At 42.5% G+C, this 20,715-nt stretch overlaps 1 protein-coding gene across 5 annotated transcripts in view; it reads left to right on the forward strand.

Annotated features, from left to right (window-relative positions):
* The window catches only part of CNTN1 (contactin 1), a 520,093-nt gene that overhangs the window by 301,192 nt on the left and 198,186 nt on the right, over positions 1-20,715 (forward strand). For all 5 annotated transcript variants that reach the window (XM_038769914.1, XM_038769941.1, XM_038769948.1 and 2 more), the window contains 4 exons: positions 2,533-2,669; positions 5,404-5,445; positions 10,392-10,524; positions 16,207-16,379. In XM_038769914.1, coding sequence (XP_038625842.1) covers positions 2,609-2,669; positions 5,404-5,445; positions 10,392-10,524; positions 16,207-16,379 — 409 coding nt within the window. In that variant the 5' untranslated portion in view covers positions 2,533-2,608. The remainder of the gene's footprint in view (positions 1-2,532; positions 2,670-5,403; positions 5,446-10,391; positions 10,525-16,206; positions 16,380-20,715) is intronic.

Below are 20,715 nucleotides of genomic sequence, written 5' to 3' on the forward strand. Positions count from 1 at the left end.
TAGACCGCACTGCTTCCGTAGGGAGGAGGTGGCTGGGAATCAGGATATGAAAAGTGCTTAGCCCAATATGCGATCAGCTTGGGTCGCAGGGTTTGTAAAAGTAGAACAAACCGACAGGATTTGGTGACAGACTAAATATAGGGATTGAAGAAAAGATGTGTTGGAGGCAACAAAGTCCATAATGAAGCCCTTAGTGTGGCAAAGGGGATGAAAAAAGAATCAACAGGATTTAGTGCTAGAATGCATATGGAGGTTGAGAGAGAGAGAGCGGAGTCACTGAAAAGTTGTGCAGTGGCCAAGTGGATTCAACATGACCTAGTGGATAGATCACGGGTTGTGGAGTCAGAAGGATCTGGGTTCTAAGCCTACTCCACTGCTTGTCTGCTGTGTGACTTTGGACAAGTCATTTAACTTCTCTATGCCTCAGTTATCTCCTCTGCAAAATGGTGATTAAGACTGTGAGCCCCATGTGGGATATGGACTGTGTCCAAACTGATCAGTTTGTACTTACTCCAGCGCTTAATATGGTGCCTGTCATATGAGGCACTGAACAAATGCCTAGCAAAAAAAGGTCTCTGATGTGGATGTAGCCTTTGGAAACCCCATTGACACCTCAGGTTCTGAAACTATTGCTAAAGGAAGGATTATTGGCTACAGTGAGACCAGCTGAGCACGTGGTAGCTCACACTATACTGTCAGACAGCTCTGCTAGGATTCCCTGCCGAAAGCTCCAGGGGAACTGCAATTGGCCTGATTTTGGCAGTCTCATGCCAACCTCAAATATAAACTTCTGCTGGTAAGAGGCATTCCCCACCAGGGTCTATGAGACAAGATTGTGACTCTGGTTACTAGAATTTCTTGCTCGATTATATAACAGTTGATAATAATAATAGTAATAATAGTTGTGGCATTTGTTAAGTATTTATTAAGTCCTCTCTCTTCAAAGCCTTATTGAAGGTATTTCTCCAACAGGCCTTCCCTGACTAGGCACTCTTTTCCTTTTCTTCCACTCCCTGATGCATCACCCTAAGTTGCTCCCTTTATTCATCGTCCCCTGCCAGCCCCACAGAACTTGGGGCTTCCTCTCGCCCTCCCCTCCCCATCCCCCCTGCCTTACCTCCTTCCCCTCCCCACAGCACCTTTATATATGTTTGTACATATTTATTGCTTTATTTATTTTACTTGTACATATTTACTATTCTATTTTATTTTGTTAATATGTTTTGTTTTGTTGTCTGTCTCCCCCTTCTAGACTGTGAGCCCACTATTGGGTAGGGACCGTCTCTATATGTTGCCAACTTGTACTTCCCAAGCGCTTAGTACAGTGCTCTGCATACAGTGAGTGCTCAATAAACACGATTGAATGAATGAATGAATGAATATCTGTAGTTTATTTATTTCTATTAATGTCTGTCTCCCCTTCTAGAATGCAAGGTCATTGTGGGTGGTGAATGTGTCTGTAATATTGTTATATTCTACTTTCCCAAGTGCTTAATACAGTACTCTCCATACAGTAAGCGTTCAATAAATGTGATTGATCGTCAAGCATTGTACTAAGCACTGGAGTAGATGCAAACTAATCAGATTGGATACAGTCCCTGTCCCACATGGGACTCACAGTCTAAGGAGGAGAGGTGGATAGGTATTGAATCCCCATTTTAATGATGAGGAAACTGAGGCACAGAGAAGTTAACTGACTTGTCCAAGGTTACACAGCAGACAGCTGGCAGAACCAGGAGTAGAATCCAGGTCTTCTGACTCCCAGGACTGTGTTTTTTCCATTAGCCCACCTGGTTTTTCAGTTAATAATAATAATAATAATAATGGCATTTATTAAGCGCTTACTATATGCAAAGCACTGTTCTAAGTGCTGGGGAGGTTACAAGGTGATCAGATTGTCCCACGGGGAGCTCACAGTCTTCACCCCCATTTTACAGATGAGGTAACTGAGGCCCAGAGAAGTTAAGTGACTTGCCCAAAGTCACACAGCTGACAAGTGGCGGAGCTGGGATTTGAACCCATGACCTCTGACTCCAAAGCCCGGGCTCTTTCCACTGAGCCACGCTGCTTCTGTAGTTAACATTGCTTTTACTATACACAAGTAGTAGTAGTTGTAATGGTATTTATTAATAATGATAATAATGATGGTATTTGTTAAGTGCCTACTATGTGCAAAGCACATATGTTGGCAACTTGTACTTCCCAAGTGCTTAGTACAGTGCTCTGCACACAGTAAGCGCTCAATAAATACGATTGATGATGATGATGATGAAAGCACTATTCTAAGCGCTGTGTTAAGCACTTACTGTGTTAAAAGCATTGTATTATGTGCCAGTACAAAATAGACAGGTAGAAAAATGGGGTCCCTGTCCCTCATGGGGCTCACGTACTAGTTGTAATTTCCATAATTCATCTAGTCGGAAGCAAAAAATAGAAAAACTTGTAAATATAAAATATGCTAAGGAATATACTAATTGAAATTGACGTGGTGAGTTTTGTTCATACTTCTTTTTTTCTTCTTTCCTGACTCAGGTGTCTTAGAGTTATCTGACTACCCACTGTCAAGCAAAAACTCTTCTGATGGTACCTAATCACCACTGAACACAACATGAAAATGTGGTTCTTGATCAGTCACCTCCTTACTACATGTTTCATTTTCTGCCTAGCAGGTAAGAGGCTCTTTTGTCACGTAAATAAATTAGTATTTTTGCACCAAGTGCTTGGTGATACAGAGGAAGTAAAACGGAGGGTAATCATCGTCATCATAATAGTACTTGTTATGTAGTTATTTATATGCCAAGTCCCTGTTTCCTCTTAAGCAATGTGGGAAGAAAGCATGGCGTAATGGTCCTGGGAGTCAGAAGGACCTGAGTTCTAATCCCAGCCCTGCCACTTGTCTCCTGTGTGACCTTGGGCAAATCACTTCACTTCTCTGTGCCACAGTTACATCATCTGTAAAATGGGGATGTGGTGTGTTGAGCGGTGGGAGTGGTGAGATGTGAGCAAAATTATGTTTTAGAAAATTATCTGGGTAACAGAGGATTGATATATGGATTGAAGATAGAAGAGGCTAGAGGTGGGGAGGTATGCAGTAGGCTGATGATTGCAACAGCGCCATAACCTTGGCATTATCCTCGACTCGTCTCCCTCATTCAACCCACGTAGTCAATCTGTCACCAAATTCTGTCTTCACCACATTGCTAAAATCTGCCCTTTCATCTCCATCCAAACTGCTATCACGCTGATCCCAAGCACTTGTCCTACTGGACCTTGACTACTGCATCGGCCTCCTCGCTGACCTCCCTATCTCCTGTCTCTTACCACTCCAGTCCATACTTCATTTTGCTGCGTGGGTCATTCCATGTCTCCCCACTCCTCAAGAACCTCAAGAAGTTGCCCATCCACCTCCACATTAAACAGAAACTCCTTACCGTCGGCTTTAAAATGCTCAATCAGCTCCTCCACTCCTAACTTACTTCACTGATCTCCTACTACAGTCCAGCCCAGACACTTTGTTCTCTAGCACTGGGTTCACTGTACCTCAGTCTCATCTATCTCTTTTCCCATATCCTCTTCCTAGCCTGGAACTGCTGACCTGAGGCAGGGAGGTCAGCATGGAGGCTGATATAATAATAAAGGTGGGATAGGATAAGTGCTTGGATTAATGTGGTAGCAGTTTGGATAGAGAGGAGGGGGCAGATTTTAATGATGGAGAAGCAGCATTGAAAAGGATCAATTAATCATATTCATTGAGTGCTTCTGTGTGCAGAGCCCTATACTAAGGATTTAGGAGATTACAATATAACAGATCTGGTAGATATGTTCCCTGCACACAAGGAGTATACAGTGGAGAGGGGAAGACAGATATTAAAATAAATAAATAAATAAAATTACAGATATCTACACAAGTGCTGTGGGGTAGAGGTGAATAAAACATGCAAATCTTAGTGTCAGGTGTGAGCCCCCTCTAGAATGTGAGCTCACTGTGGGCAGGGAATGTCACGTTAATTGTTGTATTGTACTCTCCCAAGTGCTTAATACAGTGCTCTGCACACAGCAAGCATTTAATTCATTCATTAATTCAATCGTATTTATTGAGCACTTACTGTGTGCAGAACACTGTACTAAGCACTTGGGAAGTACAAGTTGGCAACGTATACGGTCCCTACCCAACAACGGGCTGAATGATGATGCAGAACGGAGTGGGAGAAGTGGAAAATGAGGGTTTAGTCGAGGAAGACCTCTTGGAGAAGATGTGTTTTTAATAAGACTTTGAAGGTGAGGAAAGTGAATATGATATGATAGATAGAATAGTGTCAGAAATTAAGCGCTTAGTACAGTGCTCTGCACACAGTAAGCACTCAATAAATATGATTGAATGAATGAATGTATATATGTTTGTACGTATTTATTACTCTATTTTATTTGTACATATTTATTCTATTTATTTTACTTTGTTAATATGTTTTGTTTTGTTCTCTGTCTCTGCCTTCTAGTCTGTGAGCCCACTGTTGGGTAGGTACCGTCTCTATATGTTGCCAACTTGCACTTCCCAAGCGCTTAGTACAGTGCTCTGCACACAGTAAGCGCTCAATAAATACGATTGAATGAATGAATATGAAGAGGGAGGGCATTCCAGTACAGAGGCAGGTAATGGGCGAGTTGTTAGCGGTGAGGTAGACAAAATTGAAGTACAGAAGAATATAGAACCTCGGACTACTGGGAAACCAAGAGACCAGGATTCTAGTCCTGTCTTTTGCATTTTCTTGCTGTGTGTTCTTGGCCAAGTTACTTAACCTCTCTGTTATTTAATTTCCTCATCTTTAAAATGGGGAAAAATACCTGCCCTCCCTCCCTCAGACTGTGAGCTCTGTGGGGAACAAGAGATTGTGCCTGATCTGATTAGTATGTAACTACCTCAGTGCCTAGTGCAGTGTTTGGAACATAGTAAGTGCTTAACAGATACCACAATTGTGAAGTAAGCAAAAATAATTTTATCTTAATCCTTATGTCTGACTACAAAAGGTTGCATAAATGGCTCATTTCAGTTGTCAGTTTTAGGTAATGAGTTTGCTTCTTCATCATACAGTCTGTGATGGTCATTCTGGGAGAAAAAAATAAATCCATGTATATTGTAAGCAGTACCAAATGAGAGAAAGGCCTGATCTATGAAATCTCTAATTCTTTTAGTATTTTTAAATAATTAAATCTGCTAATTCCCAGGTAGCATTTTTTCTCTGATAGTTTTTACCCAGCTTCCAATGTATGCGAATATATATGCAAAACAACTCATATTAGATTGATGTAAAGAAAGACTTTTCAATGTACAATAATTTCATATATTTGCATATTTATTTTATAACTTCTTTTTACCTATTTAATTTTTTTTTTCTTTTTTAATAGTGCCATCCAAACGGCAGGGATTTTCAACTTATTCATTCCATGGTAAGTATTCAGCATAGTTTGTGTACTGCATTTATAATGTGCTGTGCATAAAAATACCATGGTAGAATTTCACTTCTTAGTTAAGTCTATCATCAACCAATGGCATTTATCAAGCTCTTCCTGTGAGCAGAGCACTGTACTAAGCACTGGGGAGAGTACAGTGCAACAGAGTTAAAATGAAGGAGGCAAAAATACTCTTCTTATACAAGATCAGATTACACATAGTCTTTTATCCACACCAGTTCATCAGATTACACACTGTAAGCGCTCAAAAAACACGATTGAATGAATTACGGAAATTAGTGTCATTTACTGTTCGATTTCCAAATACCCTTCTTAAGAAAAAAGTAGCAAATACAGAAATTTCACAAAGTAAAGAAGAAAGAATGAATCCCTTGAAAGAAACTTCTTTCTAGTCTGAAGTGCAACATATGTGGGCAAAGAGATTCTCATACACATACATGAAAAGAAAACAGTGACACGGATCAGAGGGCCCTGAAGAGGTGGTGGTGGGGCAAAAGTAGGTTTTTCATAAAACCACCTTTCCCTTATCACTTCCTGACCTATATGATTCCTTCCCTGATTATGATTATGGAAACAGTGAGTGCTTGTGTGTTGTATTTTAATCTCCTCCTTAGCCAAAGTTGTGCCTGTTAGACAAGGAAGGTGAATCATAGGATGGGATTCCATGGAATCTGAATTTTTTTAATTTGGGAGGAGAATGAAATGATTTTTGTGTTTTATAAATGATGTGTATGTGTCTCATCTAAATATAGAGATGCAGCATGGCTTATTGGAGGAGTATGGGCCTTGGAGGCAGGGATCTGGGTTCTAAACCTGGCTCCACCGCATGCCTGCTCTGTGACCTTAGACAAGTCACTTAATTCCCTCATCTATAAAATGAGGGTTCAGTACCTGTTCTCTCTTCCTCTTAGATTAGAAGCCCCATGTGGGACAGAGACTGTGTACGATCTAATCATCCTCTAACTGCTCTAGCATTTAGAAAACAAGAAACACTTACATTGCACAATTATTTTCAAATATGTCATTTTGATTGGTCATTATAGGCTACGATGAAAGGAAAATCAAGGATATGGTGTATATTGTATTAATTACTGTTGACTTTGTATTAATTGTTTTTCCTTTGAGGGCAGGGAACGTGTCTATCAATCATTCAATCGTATTTATTGTGCACTTACTGTGTGCAGAGCACTTTAGTAACCCATTTGGACGAGTACAATATAACAGTATAACAGATACATTCCCAGAGAAGCAGTGTGGCTCAGTGGATAGAGCCCGGGCTTGGGAGTCAGAGGTCATGGGTTCTAATCCCTGCTCTGCCATGTGTCAGCTGTGTGACTTTGGGGCTCAGTTACCTCATCTGTCAAATGGGGATTAAGACTGTGAGTCCCATGTGGGCAACCTGATTACCTTGTATACCCCCTAGTGCTTAGAACAATCCTTGGCACATAATAAGCGCTTAACAAATACCATTATTATTATTATTATTATTATTATTATTATTACCCACAATAAGCATATGTCTGGAGGGGACTGGCAACTACCAACTCTGTTGTATTCCCCCACCTCCAACTGCTTGGACAGTTGCTGTGCACATAGTACAGGCTTAATAAATATGATTGATTGATCAGTTGATTGATTCCTGCCCTCAAGGAGACAGGCTAAACAGTCACAAATTAAATTGCAGATAGGAGGAAGTACATGCATGAGTGTAACGGGGTTGTGGGTATCCGAGTCCTTAGGAGACATGGAAATGCTGAAGTAGCAGTTGGGATATTTGGGGTGGGGAAAGAGACATGCTTTCTAGAAGGGCCTTGAAAATGAGGAGAGGAGTGGTTACCTAATAAGGTGTGGAATAGAGTTACAAGCAGAAGGCAGGGAACAAGCAAGAGGTCTGTTTGCAAGTGAGATATTCAAGATAAAAGCCACTGGAGGAAGAAGTGGTTGGAGAAGCTTGTTAGCCATGCTTGTTGAAAACCTTGATTTCATTTTTTAATGGTATTTGTTAAGCATTTACTATGTGCCAGCCACTGTACTGAGTGCTTGGGTAGATACAAGACAATCAGGTTGGACACAATCCCTGCCCCACATGGGGATCACAGTCTAAATATACATTTTACAGATAACTGAGGCACAGAGAAGTTAAGTAACTTGCCTAAAATCACAGAGCAGACAAATGGTGGAGCCAGGATTAGAGCCCAGGTCTTCTGATTCCTAGCCCCTGTCTCTTTCCACTAGGCCATGCTGCTTCTCAGTTAACTGAGAACTGGTCAATAAGTCACCTGTTTGTAAACATAGGTATTAAAGGCTCAATTAGCACTTCACATCAGTTGAACACCTGAATGATTTCTTTGCCAATCACTCGAAATGCACATATCATTCTATATTGTGTTTGTGACTCCGTGAGCAGAATAAAGACAGAGACTTAACATTACGGCACAGCTGTCCAGTTTTAATCTCAAAAAAGCATCTGCTGCAGTCTAAACCCACAACTTCAGAAACAAGCCATGCTGTTGAACTAAGTACATGTACCCATTCCACAGCCAACATATGCGTAAATGTTTACACAAATAGTTTCATTTGATCCACTTCCAAGGACCCACGCACACATGTACGCCTCTCTTACAACTGCCTGCCAACAAACCAAGCACATTGCTGAGTGACCATGTGGAAACTTCAGGAGTTGGAACGTGGATAAAACAGAAACATCAGTGAACCTTCAAGTTGGACAATTTTCTAACCATTTCCCAGATTACGAAAGCCACCTGCACCCCACTTTTAAACACTCCATTGAGCGGAACGATCTCAGTTTAACAACTAGTTCAGATTTTCCCTCCTTCTTCAACTGTAAGCCCTGAAGAGGATAGGAACCATGTCTGATCTGCTTACTTTGTGACTCCCAGCATTTAGTACAGTGCTTGCCACATTGTAAGTGCCTAAAACATACCATTCATTCATTCATTCAATCGTATTTATTGAGTGCTTACTGTGTGCAAAGCACTGTACTAAGCGCTTGGGAAGTACAAGTTGGCAAAATATAGAGACGGTCCCTACCCAACAGCGGGCTCACAGTCTAGAAGGGGGAGACAGACAACAAAACATGTTAACAAAATAAAATAAATAGAATAAATATGTACAAATAAAATAAACAGAGTAATAAGTACGTACAAACATATATACATATATACAGGTGCTTGTGGGGAGGGGAAGGAGGTAAGGCGGTGGGGATGGGGAGGGAGAGGAGGGGGAGAGGAAGGAAGGGGCTCAGTCTGGGTTTTGGGTAGGGACCGTCTCTATGTGTTGCCAACTTGTACTTCCCAAGCGCTTAGTACAGTGCTCTGCACACAGTAAGTGCTCAAAAAATAAGATTGAATAAATGAATGAATAGAAGGGGGAGACAGACAACAAAACAAAACATGTACCACCTTCCTTTTGTTGGGGTTATCTGGGCATTTCATTCATTCATTCATTCATATTTATTGAGTGCTTACTGTGTGCAGAGCATTGTACTAAGCACTTCTCATCAGTGCTGATGTTTGGATCATAAACATTTCCCTACTGTGATACCGAAGAGATCACTCCAAGAAATGTGCACCTCTGGCTATAATAATAAAAAGTAACTGTGGTATTTGCTAAGCGCTTATTACATGCCAGGCACTGTACTAAGAGAGCTGGAGTGGATACAAGCAAATTGGGTTGGATACAGTCCCTGTCCAAGAGAAGTGAAGCGACTTGCCCAAAGTCACACAGCAGACAAATGGTGGAGCCAGGATTAGAACCCATGACCTTCTGACTCTTAGGCCTTTGCTCTCTCCATTATGCTATATCCCAGCAAGAGGGACTTGGAAAAACATGCAGTCAAGCAATTTATAAGTGTTGTTAAAGAAAATAATATATGGTTATGAAAGGGAAGAGCTAGGGTTGTAGTGTGGCACATGTTTAAACACTAGAATGGGTGCCAAAGAGTTTTTCCAAGCATCCAGTTGTCACAGTCAGATACCAAATATTGGGTTGAATAGGACACTTGCCTGGCAAAATGAGGGCATTTTTAATTTTGCCCTGTTAATGCTCATGACACTTGGGGCCATTTTGCTCACAGTGCTGCTATTTATCAGTGATTGCTCCCAGTTCATGTACATTCCAGTCTCATGCTGGACCAACCCCAGTGATTGGGGACAGGATGGGGTTTGGAACTGTTAATGGCAGCCATAATAATAATGATAATAATGGCATTTATTAAGTGCTTTCTATGTGCAAAGCATTGTTCTAAGCACTGGGATGTTACAAGGTGATCAGGTTGTCCCACGGGGGCCTCACAGTCTTAATCCCCATTTTACAGATGAGGTAACTGAGACACAGAGAAGTTAAGTGACTTGCCCAAAGTCACACAGCTGACAATTGGCAGAGCTGGGATTTGAGCCCATGACCTCTGACTCCAAAGCCTGTGCTCTTTCCACTGAGCCACGCTGCTTCTCTAAGCCATGTGGATTATTCCCTGATCCCCTGGGTTTTAGGCCCTATTTGAGTTCAGTAGTCATTCGATGATGGATTAAGTTAGGCATGGATTCCTGCTCCCATGGTTGCATAACCTGAGGCTCAGTCTAGAATGACTACGCAGTTTGGTAGTTAAACAATGGAAGTAGTGAATGATCCTGGATTTTCTTCCTACTTAGACTGAGAGTCCCTTGTGGGACAGGGACTGTGTCTGGACTGATTATCTTGTATTTGCTCCAGCACTTAATACAGTGCTTGGCACACAGTAAGTAAGCATTTAACAAGTACCGCATAATTACCATCATTATCATCATCATGATTATTATTATTGTTATTATTATCATTTCTCCGAAGATTAAAGCAGCTCCACATTTTCTGGAAATTTCAAACTCTCTGGAAGTGTGCTAACATTTTTCCATTTCTGCTTTAAGTTTCAGAAGAAGGAAAGGGATATGGCCCAATCTTTGAAGAGCAGCCAATCAATACCATTTATCCCGAAGAATCACCGGACGGCAAAGTTTCCATGAACTGCAGGGCTCGAGCAAGCCCCTTCCCTATCTACAAGTAACAACTCCAACCTAACCATTTCTGAACTTAGGCCTGCTACACAAATCAGGGACTAAACTTTATTAGACATGCACATCTGTTTCTGTAGTCACAAAGGGAAATTCAATTTTTGTTTCATTGAGAGTGGGGCTATGTGGTGTTTTAGGCAAACGGTGACTTTTTTTGCCAAAGATTTGAACTAATTGCTACCATTTCTGCAAAATCAGTTATACTGTAGTAGTATCATGTAGACTCTTTTTTTCTAAAAATACATGTCATTTTCCCAATACAAAAGTATCCAGTGTCAGGTAATGTACTGTAAATGCTATTCAGAATTATACAGAAATATCTCCCCAAAGCCTCAAAATTGTGTGCCTCTGATTTACTTGCCCAGAATGGGATATTTTAGTGTTTTCCAACTCTGTCTCTTCAGGATGTTAAAGGGATGTAGAACTCTTTATTTGTGTTATAGTAGTTATGGTATGGATTTCTGTAGCAGCTGTAACTGAATTATTTTTCTGTTCACGTGCATCTCCAGTCTCATCCAGGAGATTAACATGTGTTCCAGTCAGATGCACTGTGGCATCCCCCCAGCCCCTAGCCTGATTATTAGAGACGAAGGCACCAAGAGAGCCAATTGTGGAATCCCTTTGCTAAATAAGAATTGTGGTATTTGTTAAGTGCTTACTTTGCAGCTTACTTTCTCAGGCCCCCGGTTCCTCCCCCTCCTCCTTCCCTCACCCCCAACGATCTGGCCTCCTACTTCATTAACAAAATTAAATCCATCAGGTCCGACCTCCCCAAAGTCTCTTCCCCCCTTTCTCCAACCCCCCGGCTCTCAACACTCTCTGCTACTCTCCCATCCTTCCCAGCGGTATCCTCAGAGGAACTCTCCTCCCTCCTCTCAAGTGCTACTCCGGCCACCTGTGCTTCTGACCCCATTCCCTCTCATCTTATGAAATCTCTCGCTCCATCCCTTCTCCCCTCCTTAACTTCCATCTTCAACCGCTCACTCTCCACTGGTTCCTTCCCCTCTGCCTTCAAACATGCCCATGTCTCTCCCATCCTAAAAAAACCCTCTCTTGACCCCACCTCACCTTCTAGTTATCGTCCCATATCCCTCCTACCATTCCTTTCCAAACTCCTTGAACGAGTTGTCTACACGCGCTGCCTAGAATTCCTCAACAACAACTCTCTCCTCGACCCCCTCCAGTCTGGCTTCCGTCCCCTTCATTCCACGGAAACTGCGCTCTCAAAGGTCACCAATGACCTCCTGCTTGCCAAATCCAACGGCTCATACTCTGTCCTAATCCTCCTCGACCTCTCAGCTGCCTTTGACACTGTGGACCACCCCCTTCTCCTCCACACGTTATCTGACCTTGGCTTCACAGACTCCGTCCTCTCCTGGTTCTCCTCTTATCTCTCCGGTCGTTCTTTCTCAGTCTCTTTTGCAGGCTCCTCCTCCCCCTCCCATCCTCTTACGGTGGGGGTTCCCCAAGGTTCAGTGCTTGGTCCCCTTCTGTTCTCAATCTACACTCACTCCTTTGGTGACCTCATTCGCTCCCACGGCTTCAACTATCATCTCTACGCTGATGACACCCAGATCTACATCTCTGCCCCTGCTCTCTCCCCCTCCCTCCAGGCTCGCATCTCCTCCTGCCTTCAGGACATCTCCATCTGGATGTCCGCCCGCCACCTAAAGCTCAACATGTCGAAGACTGAGCTCCTTGTCTTCCCTCCCAAACCTTATCCTCTCCCTGACTTTCCCATCTCTGTTGACGGCACTACCATCCTTCCCGTCTCACAAGCCCGCAACCTTGGTGTCATCCTCGACTCCGCTCTCTCATTCACCCCTCACATCCAAGCCGTCACCAAAACCTGCCGGTCTCAGCTCCGCAACATTGCCAAGATCCGCCCTTTCCTCTCCATCCAAACTGCTACCCTGCTCATTCAAGCTCTCATCCTATCCCGTCTGGACTACTGCACTAGCCTTCTCTCTGATCTCCCATCCTCATGTCTCTCTCCACTTCAATCCATACTTCATGCTGCTGTCCGGATTATCTTTGTCCAGAAACGCTCTGGACATATTACTCCCCTCCTCAAAAACCTCCAATGGCTACCGATCAATCTGCGCATCAGGCAGAAACTCCTCACCCTGGGCTTCAAGGCTGTCCATCACCTCGCCCCCTCCTACCTCACCTCCCTTCTCTCCTTCTACTGCCCAGCCCGCACCCTCCGCTCCTCCACCACTAATCTCCTCACTGTACCTCGCTCTCGCCTGTCCCGCCATCGACCCCCGGCCCATGTAATCCCCCGGGCCTGGAATGCCCTCCCTCTGCCCATCCGCCAAGCTAGCTCTCTTCCTCCCTTCAAGGCCCTGCTGAGAGCTCACCTCCTCCAGGAGGCCTTCCCAGACTGAGCCCCTTCTTTCCCCTCCCCCTCGTCCCCCTCTCCATCCCCCCGTCTTACCTCCTTCCCTTCCCCACAGCACCTGTATATATGTATATATGGTTGTACATATGTATTACTCTATTTATTTATTTATTTATTTATTTATTTTACTTGTACATTTCTATCCTACTTATTTTATTTTGTTGGTATGTTTGGTTCTGTTCTCTGTCTCCCCCTTTTAGACTGTGAGCCCACTGTTGGGTAGGGACTGTCTCTATGTGATGTCAATTTGTACTTCCCAAGCGCTTAGTACAGTGCTCTGCACATAGTAAGCGCTCAATAAATATGATTGATTGATTGATTGATTGATTGATTGATTTGCACCAGGCACTGTACTAAGCACTGAGGTAGATACAACTAAATCAGGTTGGACACAGTCAATCAATCAATCAATCAATCAATCATATTTATTGAGCGCTTACTGTGTGCAGAGCACTGTACTAAGCGCTTGGGAAGTACAAGTTTGCAACATATAGAGACAGTCCCTACCCAACAGTGGGCTCACAGTCTAAAAGTCCCTGTCCCAAATGGGGCTCCCAGTCTCAATCCCCATTTTACAGATGAGGGAACTGAGACACAGAGAAGTGAAGTGATTTGCCCAAGGTCCCACAGCAGACAAGTGGCTGAAGGCCCCGGAATATGAGAAAGACTAGGTTTCCTGTCTTCAAATTCCCTTTCACTGGGTCAATAATCATGATGTTATGGATTGAGAGATAGTCACAATTGAGGGGGAAAATTCCTTCCTTTAATATAGATGCTTTGCTGGCTCTCACAGGAAGCAACATGGCCTAGTGGATAGAGCACAGGCATGGGAGTCAGAAGGACATGGATTCTCATCTGACTCCTTAACATCTCTGCTGTGGGACCTTGTGTAAGTCATTTAACCTCTCCGGGCCTCAGTGACCTCACCTGTAAAATGGGGATTAAGACTATGAGCCCTATGTGGGACAGGGACTGTGTCCAACCTGATTAACTTGCATCTACCCCAGCACATAGATCAGTGTTTGACACATAGTAAACACTCAGCAATTACTATTATTATTATTATTGTTATTTATTATATCTGCATGGAAAAACCTTGAGAGCCTTTTGAAAAAAATTCAGGATCCATGTAATTCCTTACAGGGATAAGGACACATGAACCAGGGTGCTCACTAGATTGGCAACTGAGACTTTTTCTTACAAAATTTTAGAGCACAAGAAAACATTTGGTTGAGGTTAGAACCCAGAATGTTTTTCAAACAGAGAGTTGGCTTGATTGACGGCTTTTGGCCCAGGATTTGGAGAGTTTTTCTGGATTTTTTTTCCTCTGAGGCTACCAGGGTAGCAGCAAAATGGTAGGAAAGGACTGGAGGTGGGAAGGGTCTGAAAAACCATCTTTCAGTCAGATGTATAGGCTTTCAGGCAGCAGTAGAGGTGTATAGATAAAAACAATTGATTCTGTAAGTATAAAGCTCCCCACTAAGATTTGTTTAATGCTACATATAAGCTTTACCTACTCCACAGTCAATTCAAAACAAAATTTTATCTAGGGCAATTACTTTGAATATTCATTCATTCAATCGCATTCATTGAGCACTTACTGTGTGCAGAACACTGTACTAAGCACTTGAATATGTATATGTTCAAATATGCGCTTAGTAGAATTCCTTGTCCATAAGGAACTTGTAGTCTAGAGGGAACAAGAAGTCTCTGCTACCTTTGTTGTGACATTTCTCCAAGCCCTTCCTCCCTTTCTCCCCTTCCCCTTTTCTGTATGGAATATAAGAACTTTGCCTCTCTTTCACCTCCAGAGTTTGTACAGCACATTTATCTCATCATCCTTTCCTTAGTTCTGGAATACAACTTTGGCAAATGCAGCCAGATCTTAAACGCTGTTCCACTCAATCTTGAAATTAATACTACCACACACTTAATTATATACACGGTCTCTACAGATAAAACCTTGTGATTTTGCAAGGCTCCTGCTTCAAGTTCTTATTTGCATACAAATAAGATGGAGAGAAGTAGTAGCAGAAGTAGTATTTTATTGAACTCTTACTTTTTACAGAGTATTTTGGGAAACAAATCCAAATGTGGAAATTAGACATGGTCCTGGGGCCTTGAGGGCTCATGATCAGTCAATATAAAGAATGACCCAAGAAACAATGAAACAATAAAATACTAAAACAACATAAAAATACACAAAATAAAAACAAAAAAACCAGTGGGCTACTTTAGCTAGAGGAGCAGAAATTCAGAATCCTCGTATCTCAGAGTCCAAGGCACCAATGTAGTCATAGCAACTGCTATAAGAGCTGCCAGCCTTTCTAGGGTTTCGCATAGGATTCATCCTGTGGAGTTCTTAGGAAATGAAATTAGCGTGAGGTTTTGTTGTTGTTGTTGTTTTCCTTTTGGGGGGTGCGTTATTTCTTCTCTCTGTTTTTACTGTTTTTCCCTGTATCTCTGTCCCTCTAGTCTAGAGAAGCAGCATGGAATAGTGGAAAGAGCATGGGTTTGGGAGTAAGAGGACATGGGTTCTAATCCCAGCTCTGCCACTTGTCTGCTGTGTGACCTTGGGCAAGTCACTTAACTTCTCTGTGCCTCAGTTACCTCATTTGTAAAATGGGGATTAAAAGTGTGAACCCCACATAGGACAACCTGATTACCCTGCATCTACCCCAGTGCTTAGAACAGTGCCTGGTACATAGTAAGTGCTTAACAAACACCATAATTATTATTATTGTTATTATTAGTTTCTCTTTTCACTTTTATGAAAGTGTGTGATCTCCCTCTGGTGGCCAGATTGTATCTTTACCTGGACACAGATGTTGAAGATCATTTAGGCTGATTTAGAAATAAAAGCTATTTTGATCGTCTTCAAAAATTTTTCCAGTTACTTTTGTCATTTTTCGAAGAAGAATAAAGTAGTATTTTGTACCAGGTTCCTGACTAAATAATAGTTTAGCTAAGAGTGCACTGGGAGATGTGTTTATATGTGCATGCCTTCCCTACCCACAAACACATTGTGGGCAATTAAAAAGAACAGAAGCTGAAGACCTAAATAGATGAATGAGTAGGTCAGAGACCAGCACATATAGAACCAATTTTGAAAGACTGTTCTTTGAAATTGATAATACCACACAGTTAAACTTTCACCTGCTCTAATCTGATTATCAAATCTTCTGGGAATATTTAGCTTTGCAGATAGTCTCTCAAGTGTCGGGTTTCCTCTTGGATGTGTGTGACATGCATGTGTTTTTCTTGCAGATGGAAAATGAATAACTGGGACATTGACCTGACAAGTGATCGCTACAGTATGGTAGGAGGCAACCTTGTTATCAATAACCCTGACAAATTGAAGGACAGCGGAAAATATGTTTGTTTAGCTTCGAATACCTTTGGAATGGTGCGAAGCATTGAAGCCTTACTGAGTTTTGGATGTAAGTGGTTGCTAATTTTAAAATGATTAAACCTGTTCCGGTTGCGTTGACACAGTGTGATATTGTTTAAAGAGAATGCATTTAAATCCACATCAGTGTTTAAATCCACATCAATCCATCAATCTGTGATATTTATTGAGTGCTTACTGTGTGCCACTCTATTAAGCACTTAGTAGAATTTCCTGTCCACAAGGACCTTATAATAATAATAATAATAATAATAATAATAATAATAATATTTGTTAAGTGCTTGCAAGCACTGTTCTAAGCGCTGGGGCAGATACAAGGTAAGCAGGTTGTCCCACCGGGGCTCACAGTCTTCATCCCCATTTTACAGATGAGGGAACTGAGGCCCAGAGAATAATAATAATAATAATAATAATAATAATAATAATAATAATAGCATTTATTAAGTGCTTACTATGTGCAAAGCACTGATCTAAGCACTAGGGAGGTTACAAGGTTATCAGGTTGTCCCACGGGGAGTTCATAGTCTTAATCCCCATTTTACAGATGAGGTATCTGAGGCACAGAGAAGTTAAGTGACTTGCCCAAAGTCACACAGCTGGCAAGTGGCAGAGCTGGGATTAGAACCCATGACCTCTGACTCCCAAGCCCGGGCTCTTTCCACTAAACCATGCTGCTTCTCACATAGTCTAGAGGGGACAAAAAGTCTCCGCCACCTTTGTTGTGACATTCCTCCAAGCCCTTCCTCCCTTTCTATCTCCCCTTCCCCTTTGCTGGATGGAATAAAAGAACTCTGACTCTCTTTCACCTCCAGAGTTTGCACAGCACATTTATTTCGTCATCCTTTCCTTGGTTCTGGAATCCAACTTGGGCAAACGCAGCCAGACCTTAAACGCTGTTCCTCTTGATCTCACCTGCACACTTGCCATCCACACACATCATCAGTGGTCTTTATTGAACACTTACTGGGCGGAGAACACTGTACTGAATGCTTGGTACAGTACAATACAGTAGAGTTGATAGAAAGGATTACTGCCCACAGGATGCTTACAGCCTAGAGGAGCTTACTATAATCTTTCTAAAACACCCTTTAGAACACACTACTCCCTTCACAAAAATCTCCCCCATAGTTCTCCTTTGCTTCTCATATTAACAAAACCTCCTTAACATCGACCCTAGGGTTTTCTGTCAGCTGGGGTTCCTCTTTTTCTCTTCCTTTCTTCTCATGCTACCACTTATCTTGGCCTCTTCCCTTTTACCGAACAAAGTACTATCTGTTGCTTGCAATAAATTTCTCACCCTCTAGACTGAAATCTCACTGTGGGCAGGAAATGTATCTGTTACATTGTTATATCGCACTCTCCCAAGCGCTTAGTACAGTACTCTGCACACAGTAAGTGCTCAATAAATATGATTGACTGAGTGACTAAACTCTCCTGCCTCTGATGCATTGTTCACAACTTTTTATTTTTTAAAGTATTTGTTAATTTGAGGAGGTCCAAATTAATCAGGTCAGCCCTGGTCCCTACCCTACATAGGGCTCACAGTCAAGGAAGAGAGAAAACAAGTTTACAGTTGAGGAAACTGAGGCCCAGAGAAGTTAAGTGACCTGCCCAAGGTCATACTCAGATAGGTGGCAGAGCCGGAATAAGAAACCAGGTCCTCTGACTCCCAGGGCCATGCTCTTTTCATTAGACCACACTGCTTCCTTCTTATCTGGAATGACCCCCTCCCCCTTCCTGTCATAGTTCACTTTCAGGGTACCCCACCACCACCACCCTGCACTCCACACTGCCCCAATCATCACTCATATGTACTTTTCTGCTGCTTAATGTTCATTCATTTACCAGCTTCTTGAAGCTAGAAATATCGTGGGTTCTAATCCTGACTCCGCCACTTGTCAGCTGTGTGACTTTGAGCAAGTCACTTAACTTTTCAGTGCCTCAGTTACCTCATCTGTAAAATGGGGATTAAAACTGTAAGCCCCACATGGGACATCCTGATAACCTTGTATTTACTCCAGTGCTGAGAACAGTGCTTGGCACATAGTAAGCGCTTAACAAATAACATTATTATTATGTATTGGCACCTGTCTACTTGTTTTTTTGTTTTGTTTTGTTTTTTTGTCTGTCTTCCTCTTCTAGACTGTGAGCCTGTTGTTGGTTAGGGACCGTCTCTATTTGTTGCCGATTTGTACTTCCCAAGCACATAGTACAGTGCTCTGCACACAGTTATTACTCAATAAGTATGATTGAATGAATGAATATACTTTCTCCTTGGTGTTTCCCAATGCATTATGCATAATAGGTGTTCAGTAAACACTATGAATGTGCCAATAGTAAATGAACCTCAGGCTTTAGTACCCTTGCTAATCCTGGCAGAGTAGTAGAGTACTGTGTATAGGAGGCAAAGACAAGGCACAGTCTGTACATATAAGACATAAGAGCTTTGTGCTCCAGAACCTAAACTTTCAGATGAAGTGGCAGAGGGCCATGAATTTTCAAATGAACAACTCTGCTATTAGGAAGGTCTACCTCAGTTTTAAGCTAGTATATGAGAAAATGTTGAGAGATGGAAAATTTTCAACATCAGGACCTGATTATGACTATGGAGCGGAAAGTGCCATATTTTCTCAAATTTCTATCGGATGAAGTGAATTCATGGCTTATCAGTGCATTGTTGACCCCTAAAGCTCCTCAGCAAAATTGCTTGTAATTTGAGTGAGTCCCTGGAATTCAACTCCCTCACTCCCCTATCCCTCCATCTAACTCAAACCACAGAGCCACAGCCCTGAAACACCTCCACAGTATGCTTTCTCCACTCTTGCATGTGAGCCGAGGAGCATTGCTGGCAGAAATCTAGACACCACAGTAACTTCATCCTCCTCAAGCTCATCCTCACTTGCTTTAACTCTGCTCTCTCCTCCACCCAGCAACAATACTCTCCATCCTTACTGACTCCCATGCTCATTGCGCTTACCAGCTGTTTCAGACTTTAAACTCCCTCCTCAATCACATGTCCCTCCACCCCTTTCTCCCTTGAACCTAGTGACCTAGCCAATTTTGTCGATAAATTTGACGATAAATCTCTCTAAAATCCCACCTGCATCTCTTCAGACCCACCCTTCTCCTGTTCCCTCTTCAACTCTTCCATCCTTCCCAGCAATATCTCAAGAGGAGATCTGCCTCATTTTAAAATCTACCCCTCCATCTGCCCCTTCAACCTTATCCCTTCTTCTCTTACAAAAACGGAAGCAGCATGGCTTAGTGGAAAAAGCACGGGCCTGAAAATCAGAGGACCTGTATTCTAATTTCAGCTCTGTCACTTGTCTTCTCTGTGACCTTGGACAAATCACTTAATTTCTCTGTGCCTCAGTTAAAACATCTGTAACATGTGAATTCAATCCTATTCCTTGAGCCACCTGTGGGACAAGAACTGTGTTCAACTTGATTACCTCATATCCACCCCAGGGCTTAGTAGTGGTAGTTCCTGGCATATAATAAGTGCTTAACCAGTATCATTAAAAAACAAACAAACGAACAAAAATCACTTTCCCCTTCCCCTCTTCCCTCCCCAACTGCCATCTTCAAACATTCACTCTCCAGTGGCTCCTTTCCCATTGGCTTCAAACATGCCCTTGTTGCCCTATCCTAAAAAAAACTTCCCTTGACCCCCGCAGCACTTTCCAGTTATCACCCCATCTCTCACCTACCATTCCTTTCCAGTCTCTTTGAGTGAGTTGAATGCATCCACTGCTTCTCCTTCCTCTCCTTCAATTCTCTCTTGACCCCCTGCAATTGGCTTCAGGCCCCTCCAGTCCAGTAAAACTGCCCACTCTAAGGTTACAGGTGACCTACTCCTTGTCAAATCCAATGCCCTCTAAGCCATCTTCATCCTTACTGACCTCTGAAACTGTGGACCACCCCTTTCTCCTGGAAACATTGTCAATCCTTGGCTTCACTGACACTTCTCTCTCCTAGTTCTCCTCCCAGCTTTCTGGTGGTTCTTTTTCAGAATCTTTGGCTGGCTGCTCCTCTGCCTCCCACCGTCTGACAGTAGGGGTCCCTCAAGGCTCATTTCTGGGTCCTTTTCTACTTCTGTTTTTAGATCTCCCTTGGAGAATGCATTTTCTTTCACAGCTTCAACTACTATCTCTATGCACATTATTCCCAAATCTACCAATCCATGTCCAACCTCAACTCCTTAAAGAAATATATTCTTGGAAGTCCTACCAACACCTCAAGCCTAACATGTCCAAAATAAAACTCCTCATCTTCTGACCCAAATCCTGACCTAGCTCTGTCTTTCCCATCACTGTAGGGAACACCACTGTCCTCCCTGTCTCACAAGCTCTTAACAGCATTATCCT

This window comes from Tachyglossus aculeatus, chromosome 2 (assembly GCF_015852505.1).
Source record: "Tachyglossus aculeatus isolate mTacAcu1 chromosome 2, mTacAcu1.pri, whole genome shotgun sequence".
Classification (NCBI taxonomy): domain Eukaryota; kingdom Metazoa; phylum Chordata; class Mammalia; order Monotremata; family Tachyglossidae; genus Tachyglossus; species Tachyglossus aculeatus.